The 25,047-nt window shown below is 58.0% G+C and overlaps 3 protein-coding genes across 6 annotated transcripts; all 3 read left to right on the top strand.

Moving 5' to 3' along the window:
* Positions 1 to 37: 37 nt before the first annotated feature.
* Positions 38 to 3,064, top strand: CIAO2B (cytosolic iron-sulfur assembly component 2B). The gene is made up of 5 exons (XM_069456266.1): positions 38 to 1,244; positions 1,402 to 1,481; positions 1,728 to 1,853; positions 2,320 to 2,365; positions 2,846 to 3,064. Exons 1-5 carry the CDS (start codon positions 1,082 to 1,084, stop codon positions 2,941 to 2,943), a joined length of 513 nt encoding a protein of 170 aa, XP_069312367.1. The 5' UTR covers positions 38 to 1,081; the 3' UTR covers positions 2,944 to 3,064.
* A 6,321-nt stretch (positions 3,065 to 9,385) lies between these two features.
* Positions 9,386 to 12,328, top strand: RRAD (RRAD, Ras related glycolysis inhibitor and calcium channel regulator). Its single transcript, XM_069456450.1, has 5 exons — positions 9,386 to 9,410; positions 9,634 to 10,024; positions 10,660 to 10,733; positions 10,848 to 11,052; positions 11,661 to 12,328. The coding sequence occupies exons 2-5, from the start codon at positions 9,649 to 9,651 to the stop codon at positions 11,936 to 11,938; spliced, it is 933 nt and encodes a 310-aa protein (XP_069312551.1). The 5' UTR covers positions 9,386 to 9,410; positions 9,634 to 9,648; the 3' UTR covers positions 11,939 to 12,328.
* A 2,663-nt stretch (positions 12,329 to 14,991) lies between these two features.
* On the top strand, positions 14,992 to 24,726 carry CDH16 (cadherin 16). Of its 4 annotated transcripts, none has more exons than XM_069456395.1 (18): positions 14,992 to 15,069; positions 15,790 to 15,847; positions 16,114 to 16,197; positions 17,309 to 17,464; positions 17,533 to 17,671; positions 18,013 to 18,171; positions 18,970 to 19,166; positions 19,774 to 19,896; positions 20,104 to 20,254; positions 20,486 to 20,713; positions 20,793 to 20,866; positions 20,938 to 21,126; positions 21,228 to 21,469; positions 21,851 to 21,984; positions 22,680 to 22,850; positions 23,026 to 23,133; positions 23,461 to 23,577; positions 24,365 to 24,726. In XM_069456395.1, the coding sequence occupies exons 2-18, from the start codon at positions 15,803 to 15,805 to the stop codon at positions 24,460 to 24,462; spliced, it is 2,415 nt and encodes an 804-aa protein (XP_069312496.1). In that variant the 5' UTR covers positions 14,992 to 15,069; positions 15,790 to 15,802; the 3' UTR covers positions 24,463 to 24,726. The 4 variants fall into 4 exon arrangements, with proteins under 4 accessions (XP_069312496.1, XP_069312495.1, XP_069312498.1 ...); XM_069456394.1 differs by having other exon boundaries at positions 22,614 to 22,850; XM_069456397.1 differs by lacking the exon at positions 18,013 to 18,171 and having other exon boundaries at positions 17,533 to 17,613; positions 19,044 to 19,166; positions 22,614 to 22,850.
* The last annotated feature ends 321 nt before the right edge of the window (positions 24,727 to 25,047 follow it).

The raw sequence follows: 25,047 nt of genomic DNA, 5'->3' as shown, positions 1-25,047 counted from the left end.
GCCTGGAGTTTGGACTGGGCAGGGCGTAGGCGGGGTGCGCTGGCCTGGGCCAGGAAAGATGGGCCTGGCACTAGAGTGAGACTGTGCCGTCTAGGTCGCATGGGGAGCCAGTGGCAAGCAGGCGCAGGCATGGCCTCTTCCCCCTGCCCCAGCTTCTGCGACACCAGGAACCCTCTGCTCAGACCTGGAGTCGCTACCTTCCCTGACTTGTAGTCACAGGTCCGACTAGGGTGTTGGGGGATGGAGAACAGGGAGCAATAAGCTGTGACTAGAGGAGGGCTTCTCTGAGCAGGTGACGATCCGCATCCCCACAGACTTTCCATCTGGGTGAAGAGAAGGGCTTGAGCGAAGGCAGGGAGGTGCGACTGTGCCCTTCATCCTGGACGCTCTTCCTTGCTTTCATGGCCTCTCAATTTACTGGGTCCCCCTTCACGGTCCGTCATCCCCTTACAGTCCACGGTGTGAGGGCCTCTGCGGGCCCCTGCCCACTCAGTCAGGGCCCTTCTTTTGAAATGCACAGCTGACTGTGGCACTCCCTAAGGGCCCCATCCCACCCCCATAGCTTTCAAGCTGTCAGTTTTTCATTGTCATTTATTCACTTGACAAACACTTAACAAGCGTCTGCAGGTCTGAGCGCTGCTTCTCGGCACCCCCAGGCCTATGGCGCAGCGGGGGAGGCAGGAGTGTCGCCGGGAGATTCGGAAACACTGGGAACCCTGCCAGGCCAGGGGCAACCGGCCTGGGCACGGTACGGCACCAGCCTGACTTCCCGGAGGAAGTGGTGCGGGGATCTCCTCGGACGGCCTTTAGCGGCCCCTGAGAACCGGCCTTGGCCTCTGCGTTCCGGCCCCCTACAGGCTCGCAGGACCCAGCGCTGCCCACGTCCCTTCTCTGCGCCTTTTCTTGAGCGATTAGCATTTTCCCCGGTCGGAGTAGCCAGCACGCCGAGGTCACCGCTTCCCTCAAACCGCAGGACAAGTCCCCACAGCCCCGCGTGTCCCTCGCGCTGCCCCGTCGTCGCGCCACGCCCTCCGTCCCGTTCCCGGAAGGGCGCTTGCGGGAGCGGAAGTGCCTGCTGAGTATGGTGGGCAGCGGTTCCGCGATGGTGGGCGGCGGCGGGGTAGGGGGCGGCCTCCTGGAGAACGCCAACCCCCTCATCTACGAGCGCTCTGGGGAGCGGCCTGTGACTGCGGGCGAGGAGGATGAGCAGGTTCCCGACAGCATCGACGCACGTGAGATTTTCGATATCCGCTGCTGCTGGGCGCGGGCGGGTTCGCGGGGCTCGGGGCACGGGGCAGAAGTGATGTCTGACAGGCGGTGGAGCGGTATCCGGGCCGGGCGTTCTTGGCGGAGGGTCCTGAGTGAGCAAAGGCGCATTGTGGCTTTTCCTTCACTTGCCACATCTCATTCGCTCCATCAATGACCCGGAGCATCCACTGACGCTAGAGGAATTGAACGTAGTAGAGCAAGTCCGGGTTCAGGTGAGTCACTCCCAGCGTCCAAGGGGAGCGAGAGTCAGAAAGGTTCAGCTGTACACCAGGAGTGGGCGTTTTCTCAGCTCATGGACACCTTGGGGTATCTTTGGGAAGGAGGATTGTTGTGCCCATTTTAAGGATGATCAAACTGAGGCCCATAGAGGTTAGACGACTGGCCCAAAGCAACAACCTAAGAAGAGGGCTCTGGTGTGGGAGTGGCCGTGACCCCTGACATCTCCCTCCCACAACCAGGTTAGCGACCCCGAGAGCACAGTGGCTGTGGCCTTCACGCCCACCATTCCGCACTGCAGCATGGCCACCCTTATTGGCCTGTCCATCAAGGTCAAACTTCTTCGTTCTCTTCCCCAGCGTTTCAAGGTCAGTTGGAGCTGAGCTTGGGTGGGTGGGACAGGTGTGAAATTCTGCTCCTCAGGAGGGGGACAGGGAGAACATGAACATGGAGAGGATGTCGGAGTGCAGCCTGGAAGTGGCAGAGAAGAAACTGGGAGAAAATGTTCCAAGTCGATGTGACAAGAAGAAGAAAGATCAGAAATGGAAAGTGCAGAAAAGCAGTGAGGAGCATGCAGGAAGGGCAGTAGGGAGCTGTAGATGGGTTTGGCCCAGGGACGGAGCACAGGCAGGCCTTTACATCAGCATCAATTGGCCAGTTGTTTGGGTAGAGTTGCAGTTACTATGGGTGGGTTTGGAGTGTAATGGAGGGGCCAGAGTCCAAGGCATAATTAGGAGAAAAGACCAGCTGGAGGAGGTGCCTGAGGGTCTGGGGGGATGGGGCAAAAGGGTGGGAAGGTGGGTGGGTGCTCATGGTCTGTTATCTCCCTCCCAGATGGATGTGCACATTACACCAGGAACCCATGCCTCGGAGCATGCAGGTAAGTGTGGGCTGATGGTGAGGGTGTTGGCCTGGGGCCGGAAGCCGTCTGAGGTTTCCCCCTTGCCACACTGGTTTGTGGGGCAAGATTGGGGATGGGGGACTGGGTGAGTGAAATTGCCATCGCCTCCTCAGTGAAGGTGGCCTGACTTGAGTCTCCTGTGCTTAGCATGTCCTCCCCTCCCGAGCTCCCCCCACCCTCGCCAACTAATTACACAGGACCAGAGTGTGTTAGGCTTCAGCAGTACAGGAGGCAGGCATGAGCAGCCAGGGGAAGGGGTCCCAAGAAGGCAGGACAGGTGTGGCTCAGGTGATTGAGGTAGCCTGATCAAGGCTTGGGTCCTGGGAAGGAGGTGACAGGAGGGCCTTGGTGGGGACATAGTCTACACAAAGGCTCGGAGGTGAGGCTGGCTAGCTGGCTAGCATCCTGGCCAAAGCCTGGCTTTGACCCTGCCTTTCCCACTCCCTCCTTCCCACCCAGTGAACAAGCAGCTTGCAGATAAGGAGCGGGTGGCAGCTGCCCTGGAGAACACCCACCTCCTGGAGGTTGTGAATCAGTGCCTGTCAGCCCGCTCCTGAGTCTGGCTTTGGGCCCCCAGCTTGCACACCGGTATCCTGGCTCATGGTCTTGTTTTCTTGAATCACTGACAATGAGAAACTAACGTTTTGTATTAATAATAAACTTAATTTATATTCATTTCCCAGCACGCCTTAGCGTCTTTCATCTTGGTGGAATCACTTGGGGTTTGGGAAGGAGGTGGTGGTAGTGAGTACCTATGCAGGGTGGTATACTCACAACTTTCCCAAATTACAACAAAATAAAAATGGAAAGAGTAGTGTATTAATGTACCTGTATTTTTAAAAATTATTTATGTATTTGTTTTAGAGACAGGGTCTTGCTCTGTCTCCCAGGCTGGACTGTAGTGACGCAGTCATAGCTTGCTGCAGCCTTGAACTCCTGGGCTCAAGCAATCCTCCTGCCTCAGCCTCTTGAGTAGCTGGGACTACAGGCATGCGCCACTACATCCAGCTAATTTTTTTTAGCTGGACTACGCCCAGCTCCACTATATATTTTTTGAGATGAGGTCTCATTATGTTGTCCAGGCTGGTCTCAAACACCTGGGCTCAAGTGATCCTCCCACCTCAACCTCCCAAGTAGCTGAGATTACAGGTGTATGTCACCATGCCTGACTCTGAATATACCTGTATATCCACCACCATCATTTGATCGAACAGTTATTGACACGTTGCAACACTAGCCTTATTTATGTGTGTGTATATTAAATATAAATATATCTGGGAGGGCTGGACACTGTGGCTCGTGCCTGTAATCCTAGCACTTTGGGAAGCCAAGGCAGGAGGATTGCTTGAGGCCAGGAGTTCAAGACCAGCCTGGGCAACTTAGTGAGACCCCCCTCTACAAAAAATAATAAAAATTAGCTGGTCGTGGTGGTGCGTGCTTGTAGTTCCAGCTACTTAGGAGGTGGAGGCAGGGGATGGCTTGTGCCTAGAAGTTGGAGGTTGCAGTGAGCTATGATGATGCCACTGTACTCTAGCCCAGGGAACAGAGTGAAACCTTGTCTCAATCACTCAATCAATAAAATATATATATAAATATATACACACATACACACACATATATGTAAGAGACATGATCCTTTGCTTCTTTTTTTTTTTTTTTTGAAACAGTCTCGCTCTGTTGCCCTGGGTAGAGTAGTACAGTGACATCATCATAGCTCACAGCAACCTCAAACTCCTGGGCTCAAGTGATTCTCTTGCCTCAGCCTCCCAAGTAGCTGGAACTGTAGGCACACGCCACAACATCTGGCCAATTTTTTAGTAGAGACAGGGTCTCGCTCTTGCTCAGGCTGGTTTTGAACTTACGAGCTCAAGTGATCCTCCTGCCTCACCCTCCCAGAGTGCCAGGATTACAGGATTACACCACACAGGGCCAACCCTTTGCTTTTAGTTACTGCCTCCTCCGTCTATGTAAGAGTAAGTCTGTATAACCATAGTACTTTTATCTGGCCAGAAAATGAGCAATTCCTCAACACCATGTAATAGCCAGAAATTCATATATGAATTTCTCCAAAATGTCATTCACTGTTTTTTTTTTAAAGTAGGTTCCAATTTAGGTTTATGTATTGCATTTAGTTATTATCTCTGTTGAGCCTCTTCTAGAATTGTCTGTCCTTCATCCTATCTTTGTCTTTCTTGACATTGAATTTTTCACTGAATTTTTTTTAAAGTTTGGGAGAGTTGTCCTGGAGAAGTCCCAGTCCCAGTCTGATTTGTTCCTTTGCCTGCTGTGTTCCCTGAAAACTAGGAGTTGGTCTAAAGGCCTAGATGAGTTTGAGTTGGAGTTTTTTGATGAAAATTCTGCCCAGGAGCATTGTATGTATCCTATAAACCCACCAGTAGGTATGTGACGCCAGCTTGCCCCACTGTTAGTGATGCTCGGTCTGGTCCCCTAATCAGGGCAGTAACATCAGATTTCTCTGTTCAAGGGAACCTGAGGCACCCTCTCCATCAGCCCTCCCAGAGGCATATATCACCCAGGCGCTGGGTAAGAGGGAAGTCCAGCACCATGAAGTGATAGGCTCATGTCTGGGGCCTCTGCCTCCCCCTGGCCCTGTGCCCAGGGTGCACTTGGTCAGACCATAGGGCTTAGACCTTGGCTCAGCCAATAGGAGCCCTTTCCCGGGGGGATTCCCTGCCTCAGTCTCATTCTCTGAGGACAAATGGGAAGCCCACCCCAACCCTGTTGAGGCTTGGATGTGATTGTATGCAGAGACTTCAAGAGTCCTCCTCTTGGTGGACAAGCCTGGGCACTTGGCATTTCCGTTCCTCAGGGCCTACTGACAACATCGAGCCTGTCCTGAGAGTGGGCACTAGGCCACAGGCGTTACCCTTACTGGCTAGTTGATCGTTCTCCATCCAGCCCTCTGCAGCAGTCGCTATTCTCTTTTATCCTCAATCTTTAGATGAGGAGACGGGCTTCTAGAATCCAGTCGGCCCTCCATATTCATGGGTTCGACATCCCTGGATACAACCAACAGTGGATGGGAAGGTAGTCAGACCTGCGATGGTTGTGTCTGCGCTGGACGTGACAGGCTTTCTTGTCACTCCCTAAACAACACAGTGTAACAGCTATTTCCATAGCATTTCCATTGTATTAGGTATTATAAGTAATCTAGAGATGATTTAAGGCATGTGGGAGGAGGTACATAGGTTATGCACAAATACTGCACCATGTTAGGGCTTGAGCATTCCTGGATTTGAGGATCTGTGGGGGGTCCTGGAACCAATCCCCCATGGATCCCGAGAATCAACTCTTACTTCTCAAGACGTCCAGCCAGGGAGGAAAGAAGCAACCTTGAACCTTGGCAGGTGCTGCCCAGCTGGCAGGAGGCGCTGTTGCCTCCATAGAAGGGCCTATGCCCACTCCCAACCCCCCTCACCTTCCCCCATTGCTATTCCAGCTCACACCTAGGAGAGAGTGGGGAGGGGCTTTGTTACTAATGACCAAGAGGAGGCTCTGGATCTGGCTTCCCAAGATCAGAGAGGTGAAGCCATCGGCCCACGTTGCTCTTCATCTGTGATGTGGGCATGGTCACAGCAATCACTTGGGACTGCTCTGCGGGGGTTTAAAATGGGTCTGGGTCTATCTCAGGTGATCGTCCAGGCATTGTATCCCCCATCTCCACCGATGAAGCTGAGGGCACCAGAGAGGCAGGTGACCAATCAGGCCCCAGGGAGCCTTCCTGAGCTGTAGGCCTCACCATTTGTGGACCTCTGCCCTGACAGTCCCCATCTGTCTGAGGTGGCCATGGTGCCTGTGTTCAGCTGGAGGTGCTGGAGGGGGTCAGAGGGGAGGCAGGTGTCACTGAGTCATTCATCTGGCCTTCCTGGCAGCCAGTTCACAGTGGGTAAGGGACACCAAACTGCTCATGCCACAGCTGACATATCAGACCCCTTGTCAGTCTTGACTCATCAGTGCCTGGCTCCTGGCTGCCTGCAGGGACACCATCTGTGCATACTGGGGCAGTGCCCAGGGAACTTTCTGGAACTCTGGCTGCTGCCTGAGGACACAGGGGTACAGGGAGGTGGTGAAGTTTGAGGCGCCTAAAACCCTCCACCAGGTATGTCTGGCTCTGCTGTTTGAGGCCTGTGACTCCTCAGGCCTCAGTTACCATGTCAACAAAATGGGAACAACAAATCAACTAAATGTGATTGACGCAGGGATTAGATGACACATGAACATGCTCAGCTATGTCTATTTTCACCCATCTTCCTGCCCCAGCACAAGGGCCTGGCACACAGTAGGTACTTGGTACAGGTCAGTGGAATGAATGAATGAATGGAACTTTAGAACAGAGCAGAGGCCCTGGGGCCTGGGGGCAGTGGTGTGAGGAGGGGTGGGGACACTGAAGCTCAGCCAAGTTCCCTTTGCAACATTTTGTTACCTGGGGTGGGGATGGGGGGTGCAGGGTCCCACAGGGAGGAGACAGGTATGGAGGACAGGGGGGAGGTATGTGCCCCACTCCTGAGCAGACGCAGGAGAGGGCCCACCGATGCACTCAAGCTGCCCCGTCCCACCAAGAATGATGGTAAAAATGTTCTTGTTGAGATATTACTGTGTACCAGCTTGAGCCAATTCCTTTGCCTCTGCATTTCATGTTATTTGTGTCACAACAATCCCCTGGAAGACATTATCCCTACTCTACACAGGAGGAAACAGGCTCAGCGGAGATACATGGACGGAGGGAAAACAGCTAGCAGGGGGCAGAGCAGGGATTTGAAGCCCAGACTGTCCTAGGGGTGGATCCAGTCTCAGTTTGTTCCTCCTGGGCAGCCATGCAGCAGCCTCCCAGCAGCCTGGGAGGACCACACAGTGGGAGTGGGGGTATCTAAAGGTCATGTCCTGGTGTTGGGCCCTGGAGCCCCTGGCCATACCTAGGCTTGTGGTGAGTGTCTCTGGCCTGTTGAGGCAGCCACTGGAATGCCTGGGGCCTGAGTGGCCCTTTGTGGATACAGTTCCCTTGGCAATGAAGAAACATGACTGAGGTCAAGAGCTCAGATTACCAGGGGGGAAACCCAGCCCTGTTTCCTTGCATGGCCCCCTGCTGGGAAGGGCCACAGCTACCTCCCACCCCACCCTCTGCCAGATACCTAGGGCCTCTTTCCAGTGGCACAGTGGGGGCGGGGGCAGGATTCCTGATGGCAAGTGACATGCTGGCTCGTTCTGTCCTCTGACAGGAGGCTCTGCCCATAACTCCCTCATCCCACTGGACCTTGTCCAGGAAGCCAGGGCCAGTGTGGAGCTCCCCAGGCCTCCAAGATCCCCCAGGACCATGGGAATGACACAAATGGGCAGAGCACCCCTCAGCCCAGCTCTTGCCTACTTTGGGGACCTCAAGAACAAGAGGACTCTGCATGAACCCACTAACCTTAGGCAGGCCTTCCTCAGTCCAAGGCTTTCTTAGGTGTTGCCAAGGAAACTGATGCAGCAGCCAGAGAGCCTGGCCCAGGTCTCCATGACAACCTAAGACAGCCCGTCAGGGTCCATTCATCTGTGATATCACCTGAGCCCGGAATGGGTGCCTTCCCACCCCCACCACACTTGTCACAACCAAACGTCAGAGTCTGATAGCACGTCCCTGTCACAAAATACACAGCCTGTCTACCCCCAACCCCTCACCGCAGAGCTGAGCAAGGGGAGAATAGGTCATGATGCCCAGTTTATAGCTGGGCACCCTGAGACTCGGAGAGAGGCCAGACCCAGTAGGCTGGAGGCAGAGCCAGGACAAGAAACCTAGCCTCCCGTTTCATCTCCTTCCCTCTGTGTGCCTGGCCCCCATTCTAGGTCTGAGGTTGAGCGGGTGAGCTCTGAGCAGTGGTGGCACCAAGGGGTGGCTAAGACTCTCCCCACCCCTTGACGACACTCTCCATTTTATGCCCCTCCCGGGTGGGAATCTGAACCTCGAGGCCCTGGATGTGCCCTAACAGCTGGCCTGAGCTGGGGCCAGAGGGAATGAGGCAGACCCTGAGGACCGAAGTGGCTCCTGTTGGCACCTGCTGCCGGGTGGGGGCCTGGATTTCCCCACCTCTGGGCAACCTCCAGCCCAGGAGCCGAATGACCAGGGCCAGGGCCAGGGGCAGCTATTTTTAGCAGAGTCGCAGGCAGCTGCTTGGTGAGGCTGGGAGGTTGGGTGGAGACTGAGTTCATCCTTTCCCTTCTCTGGGTGTTTCCTCCCTAGGATTCCAGCGCGCACCTCCACCTGCAGCACACAGGGCCTCCCATCCCCCCTCTGCAGCCCCCTACAGGCCCCCAGGGGCTCATGGGCTGACACCAATCTTCCCTGAAGGGTAGGCTCATTGGGAAGAATCTTCAACTCCAGGACAGGGAGGAGAGTGGGAAGGACTTAGTGTACCATTTAGGACCCTTCACTTCTAGCTCAGATGTGGGTCTGTGGGCCGTGGGTGTCATGGGCAGAGAAGGCTGAATCTCCGTCCAGTTCCTAACTAGTCTACTTGCTGGACTGGGGGAGAGGGAAGGGAGAATCCACTCTTAAAGGGCCAGACCTAATTCTTCCCTAGAAGGGAGCTGCTGCACTCGGCTGGTCTGGTTTACCCCGCGCCCGCGTCCCTATCACGCCACTCCCCTCCACACACTCCTCCCTCAAGTCCCCCAATTCTTTAAAAAAAAATTTTTTTCTTTTGCCGCTGGCACTCAGGCAGATCCCCCCCAATTTCAGCCCCTCTACTCCCAGACAGCTACAGGGGGCGGGGTCTCGGGGGGTGTGACAGTCCCGGAGGAGGGCGGGGGATTCCCCGGGGCCGGGGGACGGACACGTCAGCCCCCGCAGCAGTGGGGGCGGGAGCGGGGGCGGGCAGAGGCTTAAATACGTGGTTCTGGAGCCGGGACCCAGCGCGGGCTGAGAAGGCGGCGGCTGCAGCGGCAGCGAGGTTGCGATAGTCCGGGTCTGCGAGTAGATCGTATCCGAGCCCGGATCCTAGTCCTGACCGTGCCTGTGTGCGAGTGGGTGAGTGTCCTGGTGGAGTGGGGCGGGGTGAACGCACCGTCTGGGTTGCAGGCGGCTGGGCCAGGCCCGGATGGGTCCCGGGTTAGGGCGCCAGGACCTCACGGCTGGGAGTGGGCTCGTCAGGTCCTCGGGCGAGCATGTTGCCTGACTCCGGATGGGTAGGTCGCCCCGGGTCCCGTCTCCCTCGCGGCTTACACGGCCACCCGGGTTCCTGGTTCCCCAGACGGCTTCGGACGCGATGACCCTGAACGGCGGCGGCAGCGGAGCGGGCGGGAGCCGCGGCGGGGGCCGGGAGCGCGAGCGCCGTCGGGGCAGCACCCCCTGGGGCCCGGCGCCCCCGCTGCACCGCCGGAGCATGCCGGTGGACGAGCGCGACCTGCAGGCGGCGCTGGCTCCGGGCGCCCTGGCAGCGGCCGCGGCCGGGGCCGGGACCGGGACCCAGGGTCCGAGGCCGGACTGGCCCCAGAGCTCCTCGGACTCGCTCAGCTCAGCGGATAGCGACTCAGACGACAGCGTTTACAAGGTGCTGCTGCTGGGGGCGCCCGGCGTGGGCAAGAGCGCTCTGGCGCGCATCTTCGCTGGTGTAGACGACGGGCCTGAAGCAGAGGCCACAGGTGAGGGCATGGGGCTAATCAGGGATGGGGCGATCCCAGGGTCAGGACTGGGAGCTCTGGGGCTGGAGACCTGCCCTGAAAGGCAAATACCACGGGTTTCTAAAGGCACTTTCAGAATCACGCCTCTACCTACCTATTTCATAGAAGCGGAAACTAAGAGAGAAGACTGGTAGGGGAAGAAGTGCCCAGAATAGAGGGCCCAGGGCACAGATATGACTACTCAGTGGGCTGGGGACAGGACATCCTTCCCTGCCAAGGCTGGCAGGAGCATAACCAGAGGGAGTTTCTGGAAGAGCCTTCGGTTTCCAAGGCCCCCAAGGGGTATGATAGTCACTATTTTGATAGCCACTGTGGTCAGAGCCAGCTGGGGGCCCAGGCAGCAGGAGGAGGTTAGGGGGCGCTGGAGTAGCCATCCTAGGACATTGCTAGCTAGGGGAGCATGTAGGTGGAGGTCAGGCATGCTATGCCCCCCATCCTCCACTTCCCTGCCCTGTCACTTCAGCTGCTACATAGTAGCCATCTGCAAGGGTGGGGGGAGGCTCTGGGGAGCTAGAGGGTGTGGCCAGAACAGGAAACCTGGCCGTGGGGACTTTTAACAGCAAGCCTGTAACCTGGCTACTGGCCTCCTTGCCTAGGGCACACGTATGATCGCGCCATCATGGTGGATGGAGAAGAGGCATCGCTCATGGTCTATGACATTTGGGAGCAGGTAGGATGAGACCCTGTGTAGGGGTGGGCGGGGTGAGCAGGGGCCTGCTGGGAGTGACAGGCTTGTGGCAGGGGCATGAGGACTGTTTGGTAAATGTGTGTGTGTGTTCCCCAGGACGGGAGCCGCTGGCTGCCTGGTCACTGCATGGCCATGGGGGATGCATACGTCATCGTGTACTCAGTGACAGACAAGGGCAGCTTCGAGAAGGCCTCCGAGCTGCGGGTTCAGCTGCGGCGTGCACGGCAGACAGATGATGTGCCCATCATTCTCGTGGGCAACAAGAGTGACCTGGTGCGTTCTCGTGAGGTCTCCGTGGATGGTGAGTGGGCAGCGGGCTGGGAAGGGAGGAGAGCCTGGCTGGGCTGTGGTCCAGGCAGCCTTGGCCCAGCTTGAGTCCCTGGGGATCATCAAGGCCTAAAAATGTTCAGGAAGAAAACTTGGAGGGCAGTGGAGGGGGGAGAGCTGCTGCCTGCCCACAAGGCTCCCAAAGGCCCGAGAGGGCTGGGGAGAGAACCAAATCCACTGGCAGGGGTAGCTCAGGGCCCTCCTCTCCTGCCCCTTTGGCCCTGGCCTGGCTGGTGGGGGTGAGTGGGTAGCAAAGAGTGCAGGGAACCAGGCTGGGAGGTCAGAGCCTGGATTCTAGACTGACTGCAGTACTTCATTTCAATATCAGACTTCAAATTATTTCAATAAATGAATCTCCTTTTGTGGGAGATTTACCTTTTGGGGAGCTCCTTAAACACAGGCATGCTCTGCCTGTTGGGTGACCCAGCAGTGCCTGGGACCCCAGGAGCTGGGGTCTGTGTTTCTGGGAGGACCCTGCAGATTCCTGAGTGGCAGCTGCCCGTGGGGTGGCCAGGGTTTGAGTAGGCTTCTCTCTTACCCACCCTTTGTTTACTGGTGTGTGTCTGTCCCCACCCATGCCAGAGGGCCGGGCCTGCGCTGTGGTCTTTGACTGCAAGTTCATTGAGACGTCGGCGGCGCTGCACCACAATGTCCAAGCTCTGTTTGAGGGTGTCGTGCGCCAGATACGCCTGCGAAGGGACAGCAAAGAGGCCAATGCGAGACGGCAGGCGGGTACCCGACGGCGAGAAAGCCTTGGCAAAAAAGCGAAGCGCTTCCTGGGCCGCATTGTAGCACGCAACAGCCGCAAGATGGCCTTTCGAGCCAAGTCCAAGTCCTGCCACGACCTTTCGGTTCTCTAGGCCCTGTGGGCTCTCACCGTGGTGGGCAGACGGATGGGCAGGTTGGTGGGCTGGCCCAGCCAACTGCCCTAAGTGCTTTGGGGCTGGTTCAGACTCTGGGCCCCTCGGAGCTGCCAGCCGGGCGTCCCCCACTTCATGGTCACGGACAGACAGTGCTGCCCGGGGAGGCGGCTCCCAGTGGCCAGTGAGGGCTGGGCCCGCAGAGATGCCTGTGCAGGCTCATGTGCGTCCCCAGCGGCAGCCTGAGCCCAGCCGGAGGGTGGCCCGTGTGTGGGGAGAGGACGCTGCCTTTCTCCACGCCTGGAGTGTGCGTGCCCGGGAGGGAGGCTGTTCAGTGTCCTGGGTATTTGTTTACAAAGAGATTTTTGTAATAAAGACTATTTCCTGATATATCAGGGCTGTTGACTGTGTCTGTCCTCCCTCTGAGGGCTTCAGGAGCAGGAAGGTTTCTGAAGTTGAAGGATGGGGTCTCACCGCCCCCTCCTAGTGTGTGGCCTGACTGTCCTATGTTTGGACTTGAATCTAGCCAGCTGGGACAAGGGAGCGAGTGGGGGGGGGGGCGGGGGGGAGGGCTAGGTGGGAGTTCAAGGAGCAGGAGGAGACACAAACCCCTTCCAGACCCTGCTATCCAGATCCTCCTTCTGTACTGGGGTGTGGCATTGCCCAGCTGATTGGGGGTTCAATCACCCCACTGTACAGAAAGGGAAACTGAGGCTGCCCAAGGGAGCACACCCAGCCCTGGGTCTCACAGCCAAGCAAGAACCCCGGGTCTGGCTCCACAGCTGGTCTTTCCGCCTTGCTCCCTCCTGAGGGGGTGGGAACCAGCTGAGGTGGGGGCAGGGGGAAGACTTCAGAGATTCCAAGGGTCGGTTTGCTAGGCGTGGGGATAAGGGAGGCACACTCAGGCAGACTCAACACCTCTCAGCTGAGGCTGGGCTACTGAGGGGGCCCTCACTCTTCTCTCCACTATGAGTGGCCAGCCCAGAACATTCCATGATCAGCATTGGCTAATTTGATTTTGGTGGGAACAGCTCCCTGGAGCCCTCTCTGCCTAAAATGAGAGATCTGGCGTTTGTACAGGAACGTGTGCCCACGCGCTTGTGGCTGGAGGTACACCTGTCTCCCCACCCAGCCACGCCCAGTCAACAGGAGCCCAAGGCTCTGTCACCTTTGGTACAGGCGCTCATTAGGAGTTGACCTACGCGGTTTCAGGAACGAACATCCCCATTCCCCATTCGGCGATGGGCGATGGGCGGGAAGTGGTTGAGCGGGGACTGGTATACACTTCTGCCCATCTCTAAAGCCTGGAGGCAGCCTGGGGCAAGGTGGGGGACAGTTTCTGAGAAGGTGCTGGGTCAGGGTCCATACGTTCCTTTTTTTTTTTTTTTCCTAATACGGATTTTGGTAAGTGTCCAGTACGTTCCTGCCTTAGTTCAATGTATTCCTTCCACAGACCCCTGGGAGCCTTTGCAGCCTGGTTAGATTCCTGATGGCAGCTTGTTCAATGGCAGGGGGAGGTGTGAGGGCTCCTCCGTGTGCTCTGAGAGTCACCCACGTGCTCCCCAGGGCAGCGTGGCCTCTCAAAGCTGCTGCTGCTCCCCCGCTCCCCCTAACATGCTTCGGGGCGCGCAGAGGGCATTGTTTCCTCACAGCAAGGGAGGGTCCCTGGGCCTGAAGAGAAAGTCGGAACCTTCCTGGCTCTGCCACTTATTAGCTATGTGACTCTGGGCAAGCCACTCAGCCTCTCTGTGCCTGAGTGTGTGACACGGTGACAATGCCCCTTCAGAATGCAGTGGGTGGGATGATGAAAGTCCCCACCCAGAGCAGTGCCAGTCACTTAGCAGGAACACAGCACGTGTGAGCCCCTCTGTGGCCCCAAGGCAGGCACCCAGCCTGTGACGAGGCTGGGGGCAGCTGAGGGGTCCTGGCCTGGCGTCCAGCCTGGGGGAGACTACGCAGATACACAGCAGAAGGGACGTGGGGAGACCGTGGGAAGCTCCAAGGGGGGGCGGCGGCCTGGAGACCAGGATCTCCCACCCTTCCTGCTCTCTCCCCTCCTCCCACACTCCTGGGCCCCAGAAGCTTCTCCTGGCTCTGCTTGGCTGCCCTCACTGGGGGAAGGGCCCCTGGTCAGCCCTGCCACTCCCTCAAGGTCACCTGAGCTGGTTTAATCTTGTCTTTGCCTCTCAGAGGTACAAGACAGTCCATTGTCCCTGCCCTGTTGGTGTTGAGTGGCCAGTGTCAGGACTTGGAGAACCACAGGGGTGCTCACGGGCTGCTGACCCCCTCCCCCAGCGCTGGTCCACTGGTGGGTGACCTGGAGCCCCGGGTACCCAGTTCAGGTCACGCACTGCTCATCCGTCCTTTGTGTGCAACCTCCGGCTCCTTGTCTGAGTTCCCCAAGCCAGTTAGGAGCTGCCAGGGCAGGGCAAGAGCCAGGTCGCTGCTGAGTGCCTGAGTCTTGCCCTGGAGGGGCTCCTAGTCTAATGGGAGAGACACACAACGACAATGTGGCGTCCTCTGTGCATGTATAGAGGTAGCACATGGCACATAGCGGTGCATTCCCAGAGGAGGCCCCTGAACCAGCCTGTGGGTGCAGGGAAGTTTCCTGGAGAAGGGAGTATCCGCGCTGAGCACTGAAGCATGAGCAGGTACCCACCGCACAGACGAAGGGGTGGGAAGGGCATTCCATGTAAACGGAACAGAGTGTGCAGAGATTCAGCTGTAGATGCCGGAGCATGCACGGGGGAGGTGGGAGACCAAGTCTGGAGCCACAGAAAAAGAAGCAGTGTCCAAGCCCAGAGGGCCAAGGAATAGCCACTGGGCCGTGTTGGGGAGGGGAGAGTGCCAGGCCAATGATCTGCCCACCTCCCAGGGCTGGCAGTCACGGATGCTGAGCGGCGCCCAGCTTCCCAAAGTCAATGAGTAACTTGGGGGGCTGGGCGGAGCCAGGCCTGTTGCTGTGGGCCCAGTGGTGGTTTACACTCCCCAGCAAGCGAGGCTGAACCGCCTACCTGCTCAAGTGTCCGCCTTGCCCTACCCCACCCAGCCCTGCCTGGCCGGAGCTCCCCGGAGAAGGAGCCCTCTTGCCTGGTGGCTGGACCAAAGGCACCAGCCTTGGGCACGAGAGGGTGAGGGGCTGGGAGCAGTGGGGCGGGCAGGACTGAGGCTGGGGTTGGTGGGGGCGGAGGAGAAACACTGCCCCGTCCTCCCCATCTGGGGAGGGTTCCCAGGGGTCCATCCTAAAGTGATTGTCGATTTGTCTATTTGTCGATTTGTCAATGTCTCGTGTGTCCAGCTCCATGCTCAGTGCTAGAAAGTGCCGAGATGAGGGCCGGGCTCCTGCCCTTGGGCACTCCTTGCTGGAGGGCGGCAGTGGGAGGCAGGCCTGTCCCAGAAACTCCGAGCCACAAGTCCTCTATCCCAGGAGGAACCCTGTGGTCAAATCCTCCGTGACCTTGGCCAGGCTCTGCTCTTTGGGCCTTGCCTGCAACATGAGGTGGCTACAGGAAGTGACCCTCAGGGTCATCAGGGTCTTTCCAGCTTCAAACTTTTGTGCTTTTGGGGGCTGCTGGAAAATTACTACTTTGGGATCTGTGAGCTGGGAAGGCTGTGGCAGGAAGGAGAAAAGGTCTGGAGGTGAAACTCCGGTGGAGTTCTCGTGGGGGCAAGAGCCGAGAGGCAGGGTGGCTGGGCCTGGCCGAGGAGCGGGACACTACCCTGAGGGCAATGGGGAGCCATGGGCACTTCAAAGGGGAGGAGAGGAGGCTGGTGATCACTCTGGCTGTGTGCGTGGGAGGAAAACCCCTGCCCTCCGATCTGGGCTGCATCCTCAGTGCCCCGTCTCCCAGGCCCGTCCTGACCATGGTCCCTGCCTGGTTGTGGCTGCTTTGCCTCTCCGTCCCCCAGGTAAGCAGAGCCCTGCCCCGCTCCTTCACGTCCTGGTGCTGGGGGTTGGCACCCTTGCCCCCAACTCCTGGACCAATTACACTGACCATAGGAACAGCGGGGGCCTGGGGGCGTTCAGAGCTGGGGTTATGGGCCTGTTGTGGATTCAGGAGGTCAAAGGCCAGAGGGTGGATGGACGAAGGTATGGCCAGGCCCAGGGAAGGGGCAGAAATTGCTCTCTTCTGTCGGGTCCCAGTGCCTGGTGAGAGGGAAGAATCCTCCCACAGGCACTCCCTGAGGCCCAGCCTGCAGAGCTGTACGTGGAAGTCCCAGAAAACTATGGTGGAAATTTCCCTTTGTACCTGGCCAAGGTGAGCCTAGAGCCTGCGGGCTCCCCTCCCTCCCCGCAAAGCCCCGCTTCCCCTTCCGCTAGCACCCTGCCTCTTCCCTGCTCTGTTTCTCTTCCAAACCCTGCTTTCCGGAGAGTCCGCATGTGTTATGCCGGTTGAGTGTCCCCCGTCTGAAATGTTTGGGACCAGAAATGTTTCGGATTTGGGACTTTTTCAGATTTTGGAATATTTGCATATACGTAATGAGATATCTTGGGGATGGGACCCAAGTCTAAACACGAAATTCATTTATGTTTCCTATGCACTTTATACACATAACCTGAGGGTAATTTTATACAATGTTTTTAATAATTTTATGCATGAAACAAAGTTTTGACTACGTTTTGACTGTGACCTGTCACATGAGGTCAGGTGTGGAATTTTTTGACTTGTGGCATCATGTAGGCACTCAAAAAGTTTCGGATTTTGGAGTATTTCAAATTTCAGATTTTCAGATTAAGGATGCTCAACATACAGTGTGAATGCCTAAGAAGATCATAACGCCAGCAGAGAGTAGAGCTTCGAGTTAGAGAATGAGATATTGGTTGCAAGCTTCGGAAAGAATGAGGTTACAGGGAAAAGAGTTCTGACTTTGAATCTCAGTCCTGGGCCGGGCGCGGTGGCTCACGCCTGTAATACTAGCACTCTGGGAGGCTGAGGCGGGAGGATCACTTGAGGTCAGGAGTTTGAGACCAGCCTGAGCAAGAGCGAGACCCTGTTTCTACTAAAAATAGAAAGAAATTAGCCAGGCAACTAAAAATAGAAAAAATTAGCCAGGCGTGGTGGCACAGTTACTCAGGAGGCTGAGGCAGGAGGATTGCTTGAGCCCAGGAGTCTGAGGTTGCTGTGAGCTAGGCTGAAGCCATGGCACTCTAGCCGGGGCAACAGAGCGAGACTCTGTCTCAAAAAAAAAAAATAATAAAATAAAAGAATCTCAGTCCTGGTGCTTACCAGTTGTGTGATCTCAGGCAGGTGCCAGTCCTCTCTGAGACTCAGTCTCCCTACATATAAAATGCAGCCATTGGTGGAGGGGGCTTCCCCCAGGCCTGGCCACCACTCCCTCCACTTCTTCACCTCTGTTCTCCCCCACCAGCTGCCACTGCCCCGTGAGGAGGCTGAAGGCCAGGTTGTGCTGTCAGGGGACTCAGGCAGGGCAGCTGAGGGCCCCTTTGCTGTGGATCCGGAGTCTGGCTTCCTGCTGGTGACCAGAGCCTTGGACCGAGAGGAACAGGCAGAGTACCAGCTGCAGGTACGGCTGGGCCAAGTAGGGGACAGCAGGCAAGGCAGAGCCAGACTCTGACCGCGTTTCCCTGCCAGGTCTCCCTGGAGACCAAGGATGGACATGTCTTGTGGGGCCCACAGCCTGTGCGCGTGCACGTGAAGGATGAGAATGACCAGGTGCCCCGTTTCTCCCAAGCCATCTACAGAGCTCAGCTGAGCCAGGGCACCAGGCCTGGTGAGTGACCAGGGCAGCCAACTTACAGCAAGGTCAGGTGGGCACTGATGGGACAGCAGAGAGCAAAGACATAGCCAGAGAGTCAGCACAGGGACAGGGCAGCCAAGGTCCAAGCTGCCCTCTCCTGTTTCTGTCTCACCCTGCACCCCATGCCCCAAGTGAGGGTCCCATCCACTCTGGGCCTCAGTTTGCTCATCCGTGGAGTGAGATAAAATCCAGTGGCCCACCTGCAGAGGCCTGATGTGATGATGACATGGAAGAAAGGACAGGGCGAGATGGGAGGCATGGGAGACTCTCCCCACTCCCTCTTTCCCTTACAGTGTACCCCACCCCCCCATCAGGCATCCCCTTCCTCTTCCTTGAGGCTTCGGATGGAGATGAGCCAGGCACAGCCAACTCGGACCTTCGATTCCACATCCTGAGCCAGGCCCCAGCCCAGCCTTCCCCAGACATGTTCCAGCTGGAACCTCGGCTGGGCGCTCTGGCCCTCAGCCCCAAGGGTGAGCCTGAGCTGGGTATGCCGGGGAGGGAGGGAGGGTCAGGGACATCTGGAGAAGATGGCATCTGAGCTGTACAAGAAGGATGGGCTTTGAGAGGCAAAGGAGGTGGAAAGGGCGTTCTAGGTGGGGAGAGAAGGAAGGCAGAAGGCCACCGAGGCAGAACCACACGAGCAGGGCTAGGAAAGGGTATGAATGGAGTGCCTCAGCTCGACACTCTGGAGCCCTGGGCCAAAGGGACAAAGATAGGAGTGGCCTCGGGGGTTGTAGTTTAGGACATTGCTGGGAGACGTTGGGACTGATGGCAGGAGAGATCGGGACCTGGGAGCTCAGGCCAGAGCCACAGGCTGGGGATGGAAAGAAAAGCGAATCATACGTCAGCCTGGCCATCCACGCATTCCCCCATCTACCACTCCCAACTATGCAGTCCATCTGCCAACACTCACTCATCCAAACGCTCTCCCATTCACACACCCAAACCCCCGTCCATCCGCCTAGTCAACCGTCCCTTCATTCAACTGATCGTCTACCCTGCTACCCACCTTCCCATCCGGGTCGTCCACCTACCCCTCCAGCCCATCAACCATTCACTGTGTGGATAGATACGGAAGTGACTTTGCAAACTGTCGAGTCCTGGTTGGATGCTCACAATGGTGCTAAAAAGCCTTCTCATCCTTTGTCCAAGAGTGTATCTCAAGCACCTGCCATATACTTGGTTTTGTATTTCATATCTTACTGAGAATAATGCCCTGGCCCCCGGCCCCTGGCCCCCTGCTCAGCTGACCATCCTACCCCTTCTAGGAAGCACCAGCCTAGACCATGCCCTGGAGGGGCCCTACCAGCTGTTGGTACAGGTCAAGGACATGGGAGACCAGGCCTCAGGCCACCAGGCCACAGCTACCATAGATGTCTCCATAGTGGAGAGCACCTGGGTGTCCCTAGAGCCTATCCACCTGGCAGAGAATCTCCAAGTCCCATACCCACACCACATTGCCCAGGTGAGTAAGTGGCTGTCAGCGGCTGAAGCAGCCCCATGGATTCTGTAGCTGGGCCTGATTCTCGTGGACATTTAGGGGCTGGCTCTGGGACCCAGCTTGACCTCTCTCCTCCCTTCACTCTTCTCATCATTTCCTGTCATGGAACAGGCCCACAGCCCCCCGCCTGCCATCCTCTAGCAGGTGTGTCTCTGTGCTCTGACCTCCCTAGCTTGCCTAAGGCTTCCTCAGGGAGAACAGCTGCCCCCTCCTAATGCCATGGGGATTGTCACCTAGGCCAGGAATGTCTCGGGCCTCTTCTAGGAATGCCCTGGGGTCAGGGCCAGCCTGAGAAAGCAGAAAATAAAATAACCTGGTCATTCAGGCTCTTTGGGCAGGGTCCAGGCTTGGACCAGGGCAAGGCCACTATGGAGTTGCCACCACAGTGAGTGCCCCCAAAACAGAAGGATCCTGCCTGAACTCCAAGGCCAGGGAGGACAGCAACTTCCCTGGGGTCACATAGTAGTTGGGGCCCAGGCTCCTCCCCTGGAATCAGCTGGGACACAAGGGCTGACACGGATTGTTCCTGCCCCTTGGCCCGGGGTGCCCCCATTCTGTGTCCCCCTCCCAGGTACACTGGAGTGGGGGCGATGTGCACTATCACCTGGAGAGCCAGCCCCCTGGACCCTTTGATGTGGACGCAGAGGGGAAACTCTACGTGACCAGCCAGCTGGACCGAGAAGCCCAGGCTGAGGTGAGGTGAGAGGGAACCAGGGGTGCAGGTTGGGGGTACTTGGTCACTGTCCAGTTGGCTTTTGGGGGTGTCACATCCCCCACAGGTACTGAGACAGTGCAAGACAGCCCAGAAGAGCTGGAGCTGGCCACCAGCAGGGGGCTCAGAGTCAGGCCAGGCTGGGGCTGCCCTCGGCCCTGACCGGAAGCCCCCCACTGCCCACTGTAGTACCTGCTCCAGGTGTGGGCTCAGAATGCCCGTGGCAAGGACTATGCAGAACCTCTGGAGCTGCATGTGGTGGTGACGGATGAGAATGACAACGTGCCTGTCTGCCCTCCGCCTGGCCCCCCAATCAGCATCCCCGAGCTCAGCCCCCCAGGTGAGCAATGGGCTTTGTCAGGGATGGGGGAGGGGCAGACTCCCTATAAACCATCCTAACTTGCTCTTCTCTGGGTTGGGGCCCGGCGTCAGGCCCCCATGTCAATGCCCCTCCCCAAGACAAACATACTCACTCATATAAGCTCAAGTTCAGTTTAGCACAAAAAAGCAGTGGGTGGGGCAAGGCCTCCAGGTGGGCTGTGATTCCACGCAGGTGGATGCTGTCTTGTAGGCACCGAAGTGACCAGGCTGTCGGCGGAGGACTCGGATGCCCCTGGCTCCCCCAATTCCCACATTGTGTATCGGCTCCTGAGTCCTGAACCTGAGGAGGGGGCAGCAGGGAGAGCCTTCGAGCTGGACCCCACTTCAGGCAGCGTGACACTGGGGGCTGCTCCACTCCGCGCCGGCCAGGACATCCTGCTCCAAGTGCTGGCCAGTGACCTGGCAGGCGAGGAGGGTGGTAAGTGCCCCAGGGGTGACCCGGACCCCCTGTCCCCGCTGTTCCTATCCTGGCCTCCCCAATATGCCCTCCCTGCTAGGACTCAGCAGCACGTGCGAGGTCACAGTCACCATCGCAGACGTCAATGACCACGCTCCCGAGTTCACTTCCCAGGTACGTAGACATGGGGGAGACCTTGGGTAGAGTGTGGGTGGGGGGCTCACCGCCCCTCCCCACCTCTCCAGATTGGGCCTATCAGCCTCCCCGAGGATGTGGAACCCGGGACTCTGGTGGCCACACTCGCAGCCACGGATGCCGACCTTGAACCTGCCTTCCGCCTCATGGACTTCGCCATCAAGGCGGGAAACGGGGAAGGGATCTTCGGCTTGGATTGGGAGCCAGACTCGGGTGATGTCCAACTCCGACTCTGCAAGGTAAGGGGCTGGGAGGGCAGGAACGGGGCACGCACGCACACATGCGTGCACCGTGCACCACGCCCCAGCCCACATGGCGACCCTGGCCTCGCTGGTTCCAGAACCTCAGCTATGAGGCAGCTCCCAGTCACGAGGTGGTAGTGGTGGTGCAGAACGTGGCAGAGTTGGTGGGGCAGGGCCCCGGCCCTGGAGCCACGGCCACAGTGACTGTGCTGGTGGAGAGGGTGCTGCCGCCCCCCAAGTTGGCCCAGGAAAGCTACGAGGCCACAGTCCCAGTGAGCACCCCGGCCGGCTCCCTCCTGCTGACCGTCCAGCCCGCAGACCCCACGAGCAGACCCCTCAGGTGAGCAGAAAGTCCAGCCCCTTATCTGGGCTGGATCTCTCCTGTCCCCAGGGCTGACCCCCGGGCCTCGGAAGGGACTCCCATTATCTATGGCCTGGACTACTTCTCAAACTATGGCTAATGCCAAGGTTGTGTCCCCTGGGTGGGGATGAGGGCTGGGTAGACTGGGCAGGGTATGCAGTGGGTGTTTGGACTCTACGAGAGCTAGAATACACACCAACACAGGTCCTCACGCTGGGGACAGAGACTGGGCACTCGGGCACTGCTGTTGCCCCTGAGTCACAGAGAGGGTGTGGAACTTGAACAGGTCACATGGCCCTGGGCAAGATCCCACATGTCGTCCCACAGCCTCCCCACCCCCTGCCTTTCCCTGGGCCTCAGGTTCTCCCTGGCCAATGACTCGGAGGGCTGGCTCTGCATTGACAATGTCTCTGGGGAGGTGCACACGGCCCGGTCCCTGCAGGGCGCCCAGCCTGGGGACACATACACAGTGCTCCTGGAGGCCCAGGATGCAGGTATGGCCAGGAAGTGTGGGGGCTTCTGGGAGGGAGCACAGACCTTGGACAGACAGATGGGCAGGACGGAGCTTCCTCCCTGGGGCCCTCGCCCACATCCTCCCAGCCCCAGGCAGGAGGAGGGACAAGGAGCTGGGTCCAGTGTCCCGCTCTCAGAATGAGTCTCCCCCAGGCAGGCAGGCCTGGCTTCTGCCTCCCCGCTCCTGCCACCCTCCTAACTTGACACTCACAATCCCCCAGCCCTGCCCCTTAGCCCCAGGAAGGCCACTCAGGGTGTCACCACAGGGCCAGGCTGGGGCAGAGGGGGGCATGGAGGTGGGAGGTGGAAGGAGGAACAGTGCCACCCCTGGGGCGGGAGTCCCAGGAGATGAGCTGAGCTCTGAACCGGCTCTGACAGGTGAAGGGCCGGCCTGGGGCGGGGAGATCAGGGAGGCAGGCTTCGGCCCGAGCTGGGCTATGGTGCAGGCATTTTCACACTGGTGTGGGGACAATGATGGATGGAGAGGAGAAGAGGGAGAGCGGCAGGATGGGACTCATGGGCTGTGGGGAAAGGGACCAGCCCAGGGACTCTGGAGCTCACCCTCACCCCGACAATGCCCGGGGCCAGCTCAGCGCTGCCTCCTTTGCAGATGAGCCAAGACTGAGCAGTTCTGCCACCCTCGCGATCCACTTCCGGAAGGCCCCTCCTCCCCCAGCCCTGACTCCGGCCCCTGTGCTCTCCCGTCACCTCTGCACACCCCGCCAGGACCATGGCGTGATTGTCAGTGGACCCAGCGAGGACCCTGACCTGGCCAGAGGTCCCTACAGCTTTGCCCTTGGGCCCAACCCCACAGTGCAGAGGGATTGGCGGCTCCAGCCCCTCAATGGTGTGTGGTGGGGGAGGGGAAGGGAGGCTGTGGGCAGGGCAGGGGCGGGGGAGGGGTGTGCTCTTGGAAGGGAGATCCCCCTTCCACCATTGGAGCAGGGCTGAGCCTAGTGGGAGCAGCCCCCAGACGACCTGTCCAGGCTAGTGACCCTGGTCATTGCCCACTGTCCCAACAGGTTCCCATGCCTACCTCACCCTGGCCTTGCATTGGGTGGAGCCACATGAACACGTGGTCCCTGTGGTGGTCAGCCACAATGGGCGGATGTGGCAGCTCCTGGTTCGAGGTGAGGCCCGTGCTCGGGTGCAGGCAAGGTTGGCAGGCTGCAGTTCCTGAGGGGACCACTGGGATGCAGGGGGACGGGCTGGGTACACACGTATGCAGGCTCACGCAGACCGCATAGGCCTGTGCACACTTGCACATTTGTGCCCAGGCACATGTACCTGTGTACACACAGGCACACATGCAGAGGAACATGCAACTTCACACACACATGGATATGCACATATGCACAAAAACATGTATATCAGCCATGGGGACTGGCCGGCCTGGGGACTCCGAGCAGCTGGGGAACCTTCCCCTACCACCTTTATCTTTCTTCCCCTCTCCCCAGTGATCGTGTGTCGCTGCAACGTGGAGGGGCAGTGCATGCGTAAGGTGGGCCGCATGAAGGGCATGCCCACGAAGCTCTCGGCAGTGGGCACCCTGGTGGGCACCCTGGCAGCAATAGGTATTGGGGCTGGGATCCTGCATGGTGGGGGGCGATGGGTGGTTGGAGGTGCAGCCTCCAAATAAACAGTGCCCCTTGTCCCCATGGTGCCCTAGTTCTGAAAAAGGGACCCTCCAACTCTCCTAGTCATTATGCTTTTGTCTGCTGTCATCATAGTCATTATCGCATATTTGATAACGGCATTACTGTTACATGATCGCACATGTCTGGTCCCTGCCATGTGAATTATTCCACAGACTCTTCCCATAACCCCGTGAGGTAGATCCTGATATCTCTCCACTTTGCAGATGAGGTCACTGAGGCTCAGAGAGGTTAAGTGACTTGTTCAAGGTTACACAGCCAGGTTGTGACAGAGCCCAGGTCTTTCTAGCCTAATTCCTTCAGTCTAAACCACCGTCTCCATCCCCTTTATTTCTTCAGCTCCCTAAACATTTTCTTTGCTGGTTCAGCACAACGCCATGATGTGCCTTTCTCTTGGAGGTCCATGGAGATAACTCACTGGCTCCTAGATGACCTCCACCCAAAGTGTCCCACAGAGAAGGGGACTTTGGAGGCTGGGTGTACTGGAGTAGCCTCAGCGGGGTGAGGGCCTGGTGAGGACCAAGTGGGCCAAGCAGTCGAGCTTCTCTAGGCGCCAGGACCGGAGTCATACCCAGCCCAGCCTCGGGGTGCTGTCTAGGGAACTTCATCTCTGTATTAAACCGATACCAATTGCAGGGAGTCCCTCGTGATGAGCAAGTCTCGAAGCCTCTTCTGAGGGCTGATCCATCTCTCTTGGGCCCCTCAGGCTTCTTCCTCATCCTCATCTTCACCCACCTGGCCCTGGCGAGGAAGAAGGACCTGGATCAGCCAGTGGACAGCGTGCCCCTGAAGGCGGCCGTCTGAATGGTCCAGGCAGCCCCAGCTGGGAGCTTGGCCTCTGGCTCCATCCGAGCCCACTGGGAGAAGGCCCAGCGCTGGGGATCCAGCAGGGGCCAGGACAGAGTAGAAGCCCCTCCACCTGCCCTGGGATGGCGGCACTGTCACCAGATGTGTCCCCAGACCCTGGATGCTGACTTTACGGGCTGCCCATGGGAGCGCTCCAAATGGCAGCATGTTTGTTCAATAATAAAGCCTCAGAGAGCTGGGCTGGGCCCTAAGGGATTGCTATGCCCGTGTCCTAGTGTCCGTGTACACGTATGCACACACCTGCCCCCTCATGCCTTCCCTGTCTCCTGCTGCACAGAAAGGTCTGGGGGCTTGACCAGGGGACAAGACTGGGGTCCCCTGTGGGGAAGGATGCAGGGCATCATATGAGTCCACATGGTGAGATCTTGGGGTCACAGCAAGATGGGTCATTTCCTGGGGCATCCAGAGCCCACTGGCCACAGACCCTGGCTGGGTTAACACTGTGCTGGTGATGGTTGAGGAGTGGTATCTTTGAGGGTGTCATTTCTGTGTTTTCCTGGATGTCATCTTTGCTATGGGAGA

This window comes from Eulemur rufifrons, chromosome 23 (assembly GCF_041146395.1).
Source record: "Eulemur rufifrons isolate Redbay chromosome 23, OSU_ERuf_1, whole genome shotgun sequence".
Classification (NCBI taxonomy): domain Eukaryota; kingdom Metazoa; phylum Chordata; class Mammalia; order Primates; family Lemuridae; genus Eulemur; species Eulemur rufifrons.
Note: the sequence above shows the minus strand (reverse complement) of the source record. Positions and strands in the feature narration are given on the sequence as shown.